At 39.6% G+C, this 15,089-nt stretch overlaps 1 protein-coding gene across 3 annotated transcripts in view; it reads right to left on the bottom strand.

The window, feature by feature from the left end:
* ANO4 (anoctamin 4) overlaps positions 1–15,089 on the bottom strand; it is a 405,598-nt gene that overhangs the window by 83,708 nt on the left and 306,801 nt on the right. For all 3 annotated transcript variants that reach the window (XM_011934758.1, XM_011934750.1, XM_011934766.1), the window contains 2 exons: positions 4,817–4,872; positions 1,857–1,978 (listed from right to left, as the gene is read on the bottom strand). In XM_011934758.1, the coding sequence (XP_011790148.1) occupies positions 1,857–1,978; positions 4,817–4,872 (178 nt within the window). The remainder of the gene's footprint in view (positions 1–1,856; positions 1,979–4,816; positions 4,873–15,089) is intronic.

Below are 15,089 nucleotides of genomic sequence, written 5' to 3'. Positions count from 1 at the left end.
ACTTCATTCTTACTCAAGGCGTGGCTGTGCTTTTCATCACCCTTTATTTGCCCAACATAAATGCCACTGTTCTTCAGGGCTCAGCTCTCCAGAGACTTCCACAGGGGTGCTGCCACATCCGTTCTTTCCATTTTTCTGAATGGCTGTAAAACTTATGGCCTCTGTCACACATTTTACCTAATTATGCATGGCCTTGTATTTTCTTTTCTTGATGTTTCAAGTATGCGGGGCCTGTGTTGCTAAGGAAAACTGAGGTTTTCAGAGCCAGAGACCATTTGGGTGTCTGTTTGGCTTTGCCAATAGTACTTAGCACAGTACTAGAAACACAAGAGACAGTTAATGAATACTCATTGACTAACCGCAACTGCAAAATCTTAATCAAAAACACTGTCATGAATGGGAAATATGTTACCTACAGCAATTATCTGTAATTTCTAATCAATGTAATCCTGTAACATGCCACTGAGGCTGGGAAGAGAATTTACTTTTGTTTTTTCCCCCACTGTTTATCATCCACTGAGTCTGACCAAAGGAAAATGATCTCATCTCAGAAAATATTTTCCATTCACTCAGATTACCTGGATTATTTGTGACCCACACAAGGAATGGATCACAATTCATTAATGCCCTTGGAACACTGAGAGTAAACACTTGGTGATAAGGGCGCAAATATAAAGTGCGTTGTCTTTTGTTTTTCCTCCCCTCTGGGCTCATTTGTTTTATGGCCCCGGTATTTAAGTGAAACAACACATCTAGCTAGTTTAGGAAATGAGACATGACTTTCTCCTCAATAAGGAATCCAGGAAGTGTGGGTTGTTATTACCCAATCTTAATAACTGGCCTCTAAATAAATAATGAGATGTCAGAGAATAATGCTGCCAAGGCAGAAGGTTGGGCAGATATAGACGGTTAAAACACATACACACACACACACGCGCATGCACATATATTTACACACATATACAGCATGGAATACTATGCAGCCATAAAAAAGGATGAGTTCATGTCCTTTGCAGGGACGTGGATGAAACTGGAAACCATCATTCTCAGCAAACTATCATAAGATCAGAAAACCAAACACCACACGTCCTCACTCATAAATGGGAGCTGAACAATGAGAACACATGGACACAGGGAGGGGAACATCACACACTGGGGCCTGTGGGAGGTGGGGGACTAGGGGAGGGATAACATTAGGAGAAATGGCTAATGTAGGTGACGGGTTGATGGGTGCAGCAAACCACCATGGCACATGTATACCTATGTAACAAAACCGTACGTTCTGCACATGTAACCCAGAACTTAAAGTATAATAATAAAAAAACCCATACATTTCCACTTCACAGTTATCATAGCTTAATAGCTGATATACTTTTTGACCAGCAGATTAAAACAATCTTTAAAGGTTATTAGTTTTAAATGAAAACTAAGCCTGAAATTTATTGGAATGGCAGTACTCCATATGCCCTATTTGCCTAACAGTAATAAATATTTTACTTTGTCAGTAATATATGTAAGCATTGTTACCTTTGTACAAGATAGTTTGTCAATAAGACTCACATGGGTGACTCACTCCTTATGAAGTCTTGTGACAGGCCTGGCTGATCTCACATCCCCATTCCTGGGTCCCTCTCTTAGACTCTTTTTGGGGGAAACTCCATCCTCATCAGAGGGATGGTAGGTTTACCAAGAACAGCTGATATACTCAGATGAGTTTCCCTCTTGTGAAGAAGCCAGATATGAGTGAGAGCTGTATACTTCAGGCTTTTTTTGCTTCATTGAGAGATTGTCTCAGCTGAGAGTCTGCCCTAATTATTCTGTGCAAGCTTTATATTTGCAGCTGATTAAAAACTCACCTTACAAGATCCAAAGGTTGGTATTTATACCACACGCCCCAGGAGGCCCAGCACTCATAGAGTAGATGTCGGTGGTTTTCTGCTCCATGGGTTCGAATGGAGTTTTTACTTCTATAACTTCCCTGGGATAAAAACACCACTGCCAGTGAGGTAGTACTCACAAAAGTCACAAGGAAATGCTCTTGGTAACACAAGTGTCTTACAGCAGGTGTTGTGACAGGAGTGGTATGAGAAAGAAATGAATCTTCTCTATTAAAGGGCAGGTGGTTTGATGAGTTATTCTGGACATTGTCTCACTGCTGCTGATATCTAGTAAAATGCATGTGCTTGCTGTAATCAGGAAGGTTTGAACTGAGTTCAAATTCAGTTCTGCTACTTTTTATCTAGAAGACCTTGGACAAGTTCCCTAAATGCTCTGAGCTTTGATTTCCTAATTCATAGTGGAACTAATAATATTTGTCCCATTTGGTTTCTTATGTGGTTTGAATGAATAAAGTGTCTGGCCCAGGGGCCATGCCCAGGACTTATTAGTTCTCTTCCCTGCTTCTTTTTTTTTTTGAGACTGGGTTTCACTCTGTCACCCAGGCTAGAGTGCAGTGGCGCAATCTCAGCTCACTGCAACCTCCGGCTCCCAGGCTCAAGTGATCCTCCCACCTCAGCCTCCCGAGTAGCTGGGACTATAGGCATGTGCCACCATGCATGGCTAACTTTTGTATTTTTTGTAGAGATGGGGTTTTGCCATATTTCCCAGGCTAGACTCGAATTCCTACACTCAAGCAATCTGCCCCCCCCCGGCCTCCCAAAGTGCTGGGATTACAGGTGTGAGCCACTGTGCCTGGCCTCTCTTCCCACTTCTTTCAAGATAGGATAGTTGGTAAACAGTCATAGTTGTAACCTTGTCACAATGTTATTGACAAGAAAATTCTAGAATGTAAAAGCTGGAAGTCATTTCAGAATTCTTGTAATTCAAATTTAATTCAACCTCCTCATTAAAGAAACGAGGAGACAAAGGGCCAGAGAGATGCATGTTTCTCTGAGGTTAGTTTGTGGCAATGATAGTTTCACAAAGAGAAAGGGTACTTTCTGGAGGCAAACTAATTATTCACCTTAAGTGGATAAGCCCTTTATTATTTATTTATTTATTTATTTATTTATTTATTTATTTATTTATTTTTGGTAGAGACAATGTCTCACTGTATTGCCCAGGCTGGTCTCAAACTCCTGGACTCAAGCAATACTTCCACTTTGACCTCCCAAAATGCTGGGGTTACAGGCCTGAGCCACCATGCGTGATAAGAAGTCCTTTCTTAATGGAAAGAACATAGGGCTGGGAGTAAAGAAACTCAGGTGAGTGTCAGATCAATCACCAACTCATTGTGTGACTTAACGAGGTTTCACCCTTCTCTAAACCTCTATCTGAATCTTTAATGTGAAACAAGGGCAGCAATATCTGACCTTCCTGCCTTTTTGCCTCTGAGGTTAAATAATATAATCAAGTTAGACTGAGAGTAAAAAGTCAGAAAAGCAATGATGCAATGATTGCTGCTGCTATTACCGATTTGGAACTTCTCTGCTCATAGAATACAGGACTTTAATGAGATAGGAAAGTCACTGTGAAAGGCATGAGTCACTCTGTGGGGCTTTGTAGCTGCATCTCCTTAGACACCCCCAAGGCCACCCACGCACTCCATGCACAGACGCTTCTGCCACTTACCATCTCTCAGACACTGCCCATACCATGAGCTGGGGCAGGGAGCAGGGAGGATGCAGTTCTCACAAAACCCTTTTCTGGGCAATGCCAACTAATAATCACATGATAAAGCCACATGATGTCTGGGGGAACAGTATGTCTTTAGAGTTCAGAAACACCTGCATATGTCTCTAGCAAACCTTTGTGTCAAAATGTTTGCTTCTGTCATAGTAAATGGAGCATTCCAAACATGCTTCCTGGCAGTCTGTAAACAGGGTCTCAGATGGCAGCTTCTGGTTTTCTTAATAAATAAGGTTCTGAAAATTCTACCTCACCTTTTGTACCCTCCTGGTGTTTAAAATTAAGAGAAGAACCACTGTAAGCCAAAAAAAAAAAAAAGTATATTTTGGAAAGACTTGCCATTTACGGAGAGTTGGAACTGTCTTCCAAAGTCTATTGAGAGATTATTACCACTGTTTCCAACAGGAGGCTGTACTGAAGATCAACTAACCGTTGCTGCACATTGGCTACTTTGTGAGGTCCCAGAGAACAGAGGCTATGACATTTGTCTTTGTATTCTCTGTGTCATACAGTGACCTCAGTAGGGGTGTAACACTATGAAAATGACAATAATCTCTCAACAATCATGAGGGATTATGTTCCTAAAAACCCAGGTGTAGGGGAATTCTGGGTTAAATAACTCAAGATCTATTGTGGAAAGCAGAGTTGGGGTAATCAGTTACGTTTGCAAAAGTAATTTATATGATGGAGACTATGTAGGAAATAGAGTCACAGCATTTACACATCTTAGGTGAGCAATGATGAGTACAACATTATTAATTTTTATTTGTCACCCTTTGGTTACCATAGACTTTTCAAGATGGCTTCCTCCCACTCTTTTAAGGAATAGCTATACATTTATTTGTTGCAAAGACTATATATTTCAAGAACATTCTCCTTGTGGATTTGGTGCCTCATGCAAATTTTCAATGCCTTTTTAATTTTATAACTTAAAGTCTCTAAGCCATTCCTATGAATTCATGCTGAGTGACTCTTAAGTATGCTCACAATTACATAAAAAGATATATAGAAATAAATCTATGCTGAGGAAGAGATGTAACAATTGAAGTAGACCCTCCCTAATTACCCATTGAACAAATTAAATTCATTCTGAACAAATGTCCACACATTCAATTATTGACTATCCCTAGAAGCTGATTTTAGTAACAAACAATTGAAAGAAAGATAAGGATTAAAGACAGCACAATACCTCATGCAGAGGAAATGCAGCTTCATAGGAGCCATTGGTAAGCAAGCGATTCAGACCTAAAACAGCAAATGAGTCCATGTGAATTAATACAGAGTCTGAATACTCACAATGTTCAAAACAAATGTAAGCGTGGTGCTTTTTGGAGAAAACAATCTAGGCTATCAACCCTCTTAAGGGCACCAAGAGTTAGAAGAAAAGTTTTGCTGCTACGAAATTGGGATCGAGGGCTGGGAAATTCATTAAAAAAATTAAAATATTTAACTGTCAAATAAAGATTGAATATATTCAAAGTGCATAATGTGATGACTTGATATGCATCTACATTATGTAATGATTACCACAATCACATTAACACATCTATTTCCACCAATGCTGAACATTAGATCCCCAGAATTCATTCATTTTATAAATGAAACTTTGTACCCTTTGATCAACACCTCCCAATGTTCCCCATCCCCAGGGCCTGGCAACCACTATTCTACTCTCTGCTTCTAAGAGTTTGGCTTTTTTAAGATTCTACATATTTGATCATGCAGTATTTGTCTTTCTGTGTCTGGTTTATTTCACCTAGCATGATGCCTTCCAAGTTCATCCATGTTGCAAATGGCAGGATTTTCTTCTTTTTTATGGCTGAACAATATTCCATTGTATATACGTACAATTTCTTTATCCATTCTTCCGTCAGGAGACACTTCAGTTGTTTTCATATCTTGGCTATTGTAAATAATGCTGCAGTGAACATGGATGTGCAGATATCTCTTCAAGATACTGATTTCAATTGCTTGGGATATGTACCCAGAAGTAGCATTGCTGCATCACATGGTAGCTCATTTTTAATTTAAGAACCTCCATATTGTTTTCCATAACAGCTGAAGCAATGTACACTCCTACTAACAGCACACAACTGTTCCCTTTTCTCCACACACTTGCCAATACTTACTTTTTGATAAGAGCCATTCTAATGGGTGTGAGATGATACCTCACTGTGGTTTTGATTTGCATATCTCTGATGATTAGTGATATTGAGCACCTTTTCATATACCTGTTGGCCATTTGTGTGTTTTATATGGAAAAATGTCTATTCAGGTTCTCTGCCCATTTTAATTAAATTTTTTTTCTTTCCAACTTTTATTTTAGGTTCAGGGAGTACAAGTGCAGGTTTGTTACACAGGTAAATTGTGTGTTGCAGGGGTTTGGTGTAATTATTATGTCACCCAGGTAATGAGCATAGTACTGACAGGTAGTTTACTAATCCTCATCCTCCTCTCACCCTCCATCCTCAAGTAGGCCCCAGTGTCTACTGTTCCCTTCTTTGCCCATGTGTACTCAATGTTTAGCTCCCACTCATAAGTGAGAACATGCGGTGTTTGGTTTTTCTATTCCTGCATTAATTCACTTAGGATAATGGCCTTCAGCTCCCTGGAATTACACCAGGAGCTCTTCTACTTTCATTCAGAAGCTTCATTATGGACAAACCTAATGCCTCCGATTTTAGTAACAAACTAAAATCTAGTGGTATGACTTTGGTATGGACTAGTGGTACGACTTTGGAAAAGTTCTCTTGTCCTCAGGACTCAATTCCCTCATCCATAAAATGGGAAGGGAGAGACAATGGATATGCAGATCTTTTCAAAAACAGCTTTATGGAGGTATAACAATCATACAACAGACAGCGTAAGTTGTTTAATTAGATGTTTTGACATAAGTGTACACTTATGAGACCATCAGTACAACCAAGATACCAAATATATCCACTGCCTCTGAAGTTTTATCATGCCATGTTCTAATCAGCCACCTTCCCCGTGCTATCTCCAGGGCAAACACTGATCTGCTTTCTGTCGCTATCAATTAGTCTGAAACTTCCAGAGTTTTATATAAATGGAATCATACAACATTTACTCTTTTTCATCAGTCAACATAATTTGAGATTCATTCATGTTGTTGCAAATATCAGTAGCACATTTCTTTTTATTGCTGAGTAGTATTCCATCACATAGAATAATTTATCTATTCTCCTGATGATAGACATTTGGGTCCTTTATAGTTTGGGGGCTATTACAAATTAAGCTGTTATAAACATCCATATACTTTGCGTGAATATATGCTTTGCATGAATATATGCTTTAACTTTCTTAGTAAATACCCAGAAGTAATTCCACTAGATCATATAGTAGATGAACATTTAACTTTCTGAAAAGCTGCCACACTGTTTTCTTAAGTGGTTGTACAATTTTACATTTCCATCAGCAGCATATGAGGGTTCAAGGTTCTCCACATGGTATGGTCAGTCTTTTTAATTTTAGCCACTCTCATGGGTGTGTCGTGATAGCTCACTGTGTTTAATTCTCATTTTTAAGTGAATATTTAAAATAATCTTGTGTGTTATTTGCCATCTGCATATCTTCTCTTGTGAAATGTCTGTTCAAATCTTATGCTCAATAAGATATTTTAATTCATTGAGTTTTGAGTGTTCTTTATGTATTCTAGAGGCAAGATGTGGATGTTCTTTACCAGCCATATTTTTTGAAAACTTTTTTCTCCTAATGTGTGGCTTCTCTTTTCATTCTCTTTTATTTTATTTTATTTATTTATGTATTTAAGTTTTGGGATACATGTGCAGAATGTGCAGATTTGTTACATAGGTATACATGTGCCATGGTGGTTTGCTGATCCTATTGACCTGTCCTCTAACTTCCATCCCCTCACTGCCCCCACTCCCCAATAGGTCCTATTGTGTGTTGTTCCCATCCCTGTGTCCGTAGGTTCTCATTGTTCAGTTCCTGCTTATGAGTGAAGGCATGCAGTGTTTGGTTTTCTGTTCCTGTCTTGGTTTGCTGAGGATGATGGCTTCTAGCTTCGTACGTGTCCCTGCGTAGGACATAATCTCATTCCTTTTTATGGGTGCATAATATTCCACAGCATATATGTACCCCATTTTCTTTACCCAGTCTATCACTGATGGGCATTTGAGTTGGTTCCATGACTTTGCTATTGTGAATAGTGCTGCAATAAACATAGTGTATATGTACCACATTTTCTTTATCCAGTCTATCATTGATGGGCATTTGAGTAGGTTCCGTGGCTTTGCTATTGTGAATAGTGCTGCAGTAAACATATGTGTGCATGTGTCTTTATAGTAGAATGATTTATATTCCTTTAGGTATATACCCAGTAATGGGATTGCTGGGTCAAATGGTATTTCTGGTTGTGGATACTTGAGGAATCCCCACACTGTCTTCCATAATGGTTGAAGTAATTTACACTCCCAACAACAGTGTAAAAGTGTTCCTATTTCTCCACAGCCTCACCAGCATCTATTGTTTCTTGACTTTTTCAGCATTCTGACTGGCATTAGATGGTATCTCATTATGGTTTTGATTTGAATTTCTCTAATAATCAGTGATGTTAAGCTTTTTTCATATGTTTGTTGGCCACATGTATGTCTTCTTTTGGGAAGTCTCTGTTTATATCCTTTGCCCACTTTTTCATGGGGCTGTTTTTTCTTGTAAATTTGTTTAAGTTGCTTATAAATTCTGGATATTCAATTTTTGCCAGATAGGCAGATTGCAAAAACTTTCTCCCACTCTGTAGCTTGCCTGTTCACTCTGATGATAGTTTCTTTTGCTGTGCAGAAGCTCTTAGTTTAATTAGATCGCATTTGTCAATTGTGGCTTTTTTTGCAATTGCTTTTGGCGTTTTCATCATGAAGACTTTGCCTATGTCCTGAATGGTATTGCCTAGGTTTTCTTCTAGGGTTTTTACGGTTTGGGGTTTTACATTTAAGTCTTTAATCCATCTTGAGTTAATTTTTGTATAAGACATAAGCAAGTGGTCCAGTTTCAGTTTTCTACATATGGCTAACCTGTTTTCCCAACACCATTTATTGAATAGGAGATCCTTTCCCCATTGCTTGTTTTTGTTACTTTTGTTGAAAATCAGATGGTTGTAGATATGCGGTGTTATTTCTGAGGTCTCTGTTCTGTTCCATTGGTCTATGTGCCTGTTTTGGTACCATTATCATGCTCTTTTGGTTACTGTAGCCTTGTAGTATAGTTTGAAGTCAGGTAGCGTGATGCCACCAGCTTTGTTCTTTTTGGTTACGATTGTCTTGGCTGTATGGGGTCTTCTTTTATTCCATATGAAATTTAAAGTAGCTTTTTCTAATTATGTGAAGGATGTCAATGGTAGTTTGCTGGGAATAGCGCTGAATCTATAAATTACTTTGGGCAGTATGAACATTTTTACAATATTGATTTTTCCTGTCCATGAAGATGGAATGTTTTTCCATTTGTTTGTGTCCTCTCTGCTTTCCCTGAGCAGTGGTTTGTAGTTCTCCTTGAAGAGGCCTTTCACATCCCTTGTTAGCTGTATTCCTAGGTATTTTATTCTCTTTGCAGTGATTGTGAATGGGAATTCATTCATGATTTGGGTCTCTGCTTGTCTACTGATGATGTAAAGGAATGCCTGTGATTTTTTCACATTGATTTTGTATCCTGAGACTTTGCTGAAGTTGCTTGTCAGCTTAAGGACATTTTTGGCTGAAATCATGGGGTTTTCTGTATATACAATCATGTCATCTGCAAACAGAGACAGTTTGACTTCCTCTCTTCCTATTTGAATACCTTTTATTTCTTTCTCTTGCCTGATTGTCCTGGCCAGAACTTCCAATACTATGATGAGTAAGAGTGGTGAGAGAGGGCATCCTTGTCTTGTACTGGTTTTCAAAGGGAATGCTTCCAGCTTTTGCCTGTTCAATATACTATTGGCTGTCGGTTTGTTATAAATAGTTTTTATTATTTTGAGATATGTTCAATCAACACCTAGTTTATTGGGAGTTTTTAACATGAAGGGATGTTGAATTTTTATTGAAGGCCTTTTCTGCATCTATTGAGATAATCATGTGGTTTTTGTGTTTGGTTCTCTTTATGTGAGGGATTACATTTATTGATTTATGTATATTGAACCAGCCTTGCATCCCAGGTATGAAGCTGACTTGATCGTGGTGGATAAGTTTTTTGATGTGCTGCTGGATTCAGTTTGCCAGTATTTTACTGAGGATTTTTGCATTGATATTCATCAGGGATATTGGCCTGCAGTTTTCTATTTTTTGTTGTGTCTCTGCCAGGTTTTGGTATCAGGATGATCTGCCCTCATAAAATGAGTTAGGGAGGAGTCCCTCTTTTTCTATCGTTTGGGATAGTTTCAGAAGGAATGGTACCAGCTTCTTTTTGTACCTCTGATAGAATTCCGCTGTGAATCCATCTGGTCCTGGGCTATTTTTGGTCGGTAGGCTATTAATTACTGCCTCAATTTCGGAACTTATTTTTGGTCTATTCAGGGATTCAGCTTCTTCCTGGTTGAGTCTTGGGGGGAGTGTATGTGTCCAGGAATTTATCCATTTCTTCTGGATTTTCTAGTTTATTTGCATAGAGGTGTTGGTAGTTTGTATTTCTGTGAGGTCAGTTTTGATCTCCCCTTTATCATTTTTTATGGGATTCTTCTCTCTTTTCTTCCTTATTAGTCTAGCCAGCAGTATTTGTTATTTTTTTCAAAAAAAACAGTTCCTGGTTTTGGAGGGTTTTTGTGTCTCTATCTCCTTCAATTCTGTTCTGATCTTAGTTGTTTCTTGTCTTCTGCTAGCTTTTGGAGTAGTTTGCTCTTGCCTCTTCAGCCCTTTTAACTGTGATGTTAGTGTATCAGTTTGAGATCTTTCTAGCTTTCTGATGTGGGCAATTTAGTGCTATAAATTTCCCTCTTAATACTGCTTTAGTTGTGTCCCAGAGATTCCAGTATGTTGTCTCTTTGTTCTCATTGGTTTCAAAGAACTTCTTTATTTCTGCCTTAATTTCATTATTTCCCCAGGAGTCATTTAGGAGCGAACTATTCAATTTCCATGTAATTGTGTGGTTTTACATGAGTTTCTTAATCCTGAGTTCTAATTCGATTGCACTGTAGTCTGAGAGACTGTTTGTTATGATTTCAGTTTTTTTGCATTTGCTGAGGAGTGTTTTACTTCCAATTATGTGGTCAATTTTAGAATAAGTGCCATGTAGCACTGAGAATGTATATTATATTGATTTGGGGTGGAGAGTTCTGTAGATGTCTATTAGGTCCACTTGATCCAGAGCTGAGTTCAAGTCCTGAATATCCTTGTTAATTTTCTGCCTTGTTGATCTGTCTAATATTGATAGTGGAGTGTTAAAGTCTCCCACTATTATTGCATGGGAGTCTAAGTCTCTTTGTAGGTCTCTAAGAACTTGTTTTATGAATCTGGGTGCTCCTGTATTGGGTGCATATAAATTTAGAATAGTTAACTTGTTTTTGTTTTGTTTTGTTTTGAGATGGAGACTTGCTCTTTCGCCAGGCTGGAGTTCAGTGGCATGATCTAGGCTCACTGCAATCTCCGTCTCCCGGGTTCAAGCAATTCTCCTGCCTCAGTCTCCTGAGTAGCTGGGATTACAGGCACGTGCCACCATCCCCAGCTAATTTTTGTATTTTTAGTAGAGATGGGATTTCACCATGTTGGCCAGGATGGTCTTGATTTCCTGACCTCATGATTCACCTGCCTCGTCCTCCCAAAGTGCTGGGATTATAGGTGTGAGCCACTGTGCGCAGCCAATAGTTAGTTCTTCTTGTTGAATTGTTCTGTTTACCATTATTTAATGATCTTCTTTGTCTTTTTTGAACTTCATTGGTTTAAAGTCTGTTTTGTCAGAGATGAGGTTTGCAACCCCTGTTTTTTTTTTTTTTTGCTTTCCATTTGCTTGGTAAAATTTCCTCCATCCTTTATTTTGAGCCTATGTGGGTCTTTGCACTTGAGATGGGGCTCCTGAATACAGCACACCAAAGGGTCTTGACTCTATCCAATTTTCCAGTTTGCGTCTTTTAATTGGGGCATTTTGCCCATTTACATTTAAGCTTAGTATTGCTATGTGTGAACTCGATCCTGTCATCATGACGCTATCTGGTTATTTTGCACACTAGTTGATGCAGTTTCTTCATAGTGTCATTGGTCTCTACATTTTGGTGTATTTTTGCAGTGGCTAGTACCAGTTTTTCCTTCGCATATTTAGTGCTTCTTTCAGGAGTTCTTGCAAGGCCAGTGTGTGGGTAACAAATCCTTCAGCATTTGCTTTTCTGGAAAGGATTTTATTTCTCCTTCACTTATGACACTTAGTTTGGCTGGATATAAAATTCTGGGTTGAAAATTATTTTCTTTAAGAATGTTGAATACTGGCCCCCAATCTCTTCTGGCCTGTAGAGTTTCTGCTGAGAGGTCCATTGTTAGTCTGGTGGGCTTTTCTTTGTAGGTGACCTGACCTTTCTCTCTGGCTGCCCTTAACATGTTTTCCTTAATTTTGGCCTTGGAAAATCTGATGATTATGTTTCTTGGGGTTGATCTTGTGGAGTACCTTAGTGGTGTTCTCTGTATTTCCTAGATTTGCATGTTGGCCTGTTAGGTTAGGGAAGTTCTCCTGGATAATATCCTGAAGTTTGTTTTCCAGTTCATTTCCATTCTTCACATCTGCTTCAGGTGGTACTCCAGTTAATTGTAGGTTCGGTCTTTTTATGAATTCCCATATTTCTTGGAGGTTTTGTTTGTTCCTTTTTATTCTTTTTTTCTCTAATCTTGTCTGCATGCTTTATTTCGGTGAGGTCGTCTTCAAACTCTGATATCCTTTCTTCCTCTTGGTCAGTTCAGCCACTGATACTTGCGTATGCTTCACAAAGTTCTTGTACTGTGTTTTTCAGCTCCATCAGTTCCTTTATGTTCCTCTCTAAACTCTCTCTAGTTAGCAGTTCCTGTAACCTTTTTTCAAGGTTCTTAGCTTCTTTGCATTGGGTTAGAATATGCTCCTTTAGCTCAGTGGAGTTTTTTATTACCCATGTTCTGAAGCCTACTTCTGTCAGTTTGTCCATCTCATCTTCCTTCCAGTTCTGTGCCCTTGCCAGAGGGTCGTTGCAATCACTTGGAGGGGAAGAGGAACTCTGTCCTTTTGGGTTTTCAGCGTATTTTCATTGATTCTTTCTCATCTTTGTAAGTTTGTCTAGTTTTGATCTTGGAGGCTGCTGACTATTGGATGGGGTTTTTGTGAGGACTTCTTTTGTTATTGGTGCTATTGTTGTTGCTTTCTGTTTGTTTTTCTTTCACTGGTCAGGTCCCTCCTCTGTAGGGCTGCTGTGATTTGGGCCCTATTTATCTGGTTCACTTTGGGCCCTATTTATCTGGTTCACTCCTGCACCTGGAGATGTCACTCAAGGAGGCTGAAGAACAGCAAAGATGGGTGCCTGCTCCTTCTTCTGGGATCTCTGACCTGGAGGGGCTCCAACCTGATGCCAGTAGGATCACTCCTGTACAGGGTGTCTGACAACTCTGTTGGAAGGTCTCACCCATTTTGGTAGCAAGGGAAATGGGACCCATTTAATGAAGCATTTTGACTGTCCCTTGGTGGAGGCAGTGTGCCTTGCTGGGGGGCAATCTGGGCTAAGTCTGCTGGTCTGCAGAGACTGTGGCCACTCCTCTTGCTAGGGGCTCAGGCCCAGGGAGATCCAGGTTCTGTCCCTGAGCTTCTGGCTGGAGTTGTTGGAGTTCCTGTAGGGAAGCCCCACCATACATGAAGTGAGGAAGGATATGTCAGGGTCAGGCCTGAAGAGGCACTCTGGTTGCAGTCTGCCACACCCAGTGTGTTGGGCTGTGGCAGACCACTCTTGGGGACCAAGCCATCCAGCCTCCCTGGCTCTAGCAGGGGAAAAGCATGGCCTGGAGCTATAGAGATGGATGCCACCCTTTCCCCACACAGACAGCTTAGCGTATTAGGTAGTTATGAGTCCCAGTGCTGGCTGCTGCCCCTCCCCCAAGGAGCTCAAATGGCTTAGGCAGCAGGCAGCAGCAGCTGTGGTGCTGGTCACCCCTCCTTCCAGGAGCTCCCCAGGGTTAGGCAGATTCCAGCTGAGAGGTTGTTGAGAATCTCTGTGCGGCTCCAGGGTTGGCATTCTAGGTCCCAGTGGCGTGGGTGCCTGAGTGGTATCTTCCAATTCATGGGTTGCACAGTTCCATGGAATAAAGCATGGTTTCCCCTGCTGAGTAGCACATTCACTCACTGCCTCCCTTGGCTGGGGGATGGGGGCTCCCCTGCCCCGTGTGGCTCTCAGGTGGGCTGCTGCACCACACTGCTCTTCCTTCCCCTCTGTGGATCAAGTTCAGCCACCTAGTCAGTTCTGATGAGAGAACCTGGATACCTTGGTTGCCAATGAAGGATTCACACACTAATGATGGTTCTTTTTGATGGAAACCTCTGATCAGTTCTGTTTCTAGTCAGCCATCTTGGCCCCACCCTTCTTTTCATTCTCTTGAAAACATCATTTGAAAAGGGAAGTTTTAATTTTGAAGTCGAGGTTATCCATTTTTTTCTTCTTTTATGAATTGTGCTTTTATTATCATATTTAAGAAATCCTTGACTAACCCAAGATAACAAAGATTTTCTATTTTCTCCTGGAATTTTTATGGTTTTAAATTTTACACTTTGAACTATAATCCATTTGAGTTAACTTTTTTATATGAGTTTTCCCAAATTCATTTTTTGCACATGGGTTTGAATTGTTTCCGTATCACATGTTGAAAAGTCAATTCTTTACCCACTGAATTGACTTTGACCCTTTGTCTCAAGTCAAAGACTTGACTTTTTGTTCTTTTTCAGAGTTGTTTTGGCTATTCTAGGTCCTTTCACGTCCCTATAAATTTTTTAATTCATTCGTCAATTTTCACATATGCACACATAAAACACCCTCTGGGAGTTTGACTGGATTGCACTGAATCTATAGATCAATTTGTTAAGACTGACGTCTTAACAATATTGAGTCTTCTGACTAATAAACATGGTATATCTTTCCATTTATTAGGTCTTCTTAAATTTATCTCAGCAATGTTTTGTAGTTTTCAGTGTACAATTCTTACGTATCTTTTGTTTGATTTATCCTTAAGTATTTAGTATTTCATATTTGGGGGCTAATTATAAGTGATTTGGTTTTTAAAATCTCAGTTTCTCACTGTTTGTTGCAGATTGACAGATATACAATTGAGTTTTTATATCAATCTCATTTTTTGCAACCTAGCTACATTCACTTACTGGTTCCTTGTTATAGATTCCATTGTGAGTTTCTTTATAGACGATCACGTCATCTGATTATAAGGAGTTTTTTTTTTTTTTTTTTTTTTTTTTGAGACAAAGTCTCGCTCTGTCACTGTTTGTTGCAGATTGACAGATATACAATT

This window comes from Colobus angolensis, unplaced genomic scaffold (assembly GCF_000951035.1).
Source record: "Colobus angolensis palliatus isolate OR3802 unplaced genomic scaffold, Cang.pa_1.0 Scaffold10, whole genome shotgun sequence".
Taxonomy (NCBI): domain Eukaryota; kingdom Metazoa; phylum Chordata; class Mammalia; order Primates; family Cercopithecidae; genus Colobus; species Colobus angolensis.
Note: the sequence above shows the minus strand (reverse complement) of the source record. Positions and strands in the feature narration are given on the sequence as shown.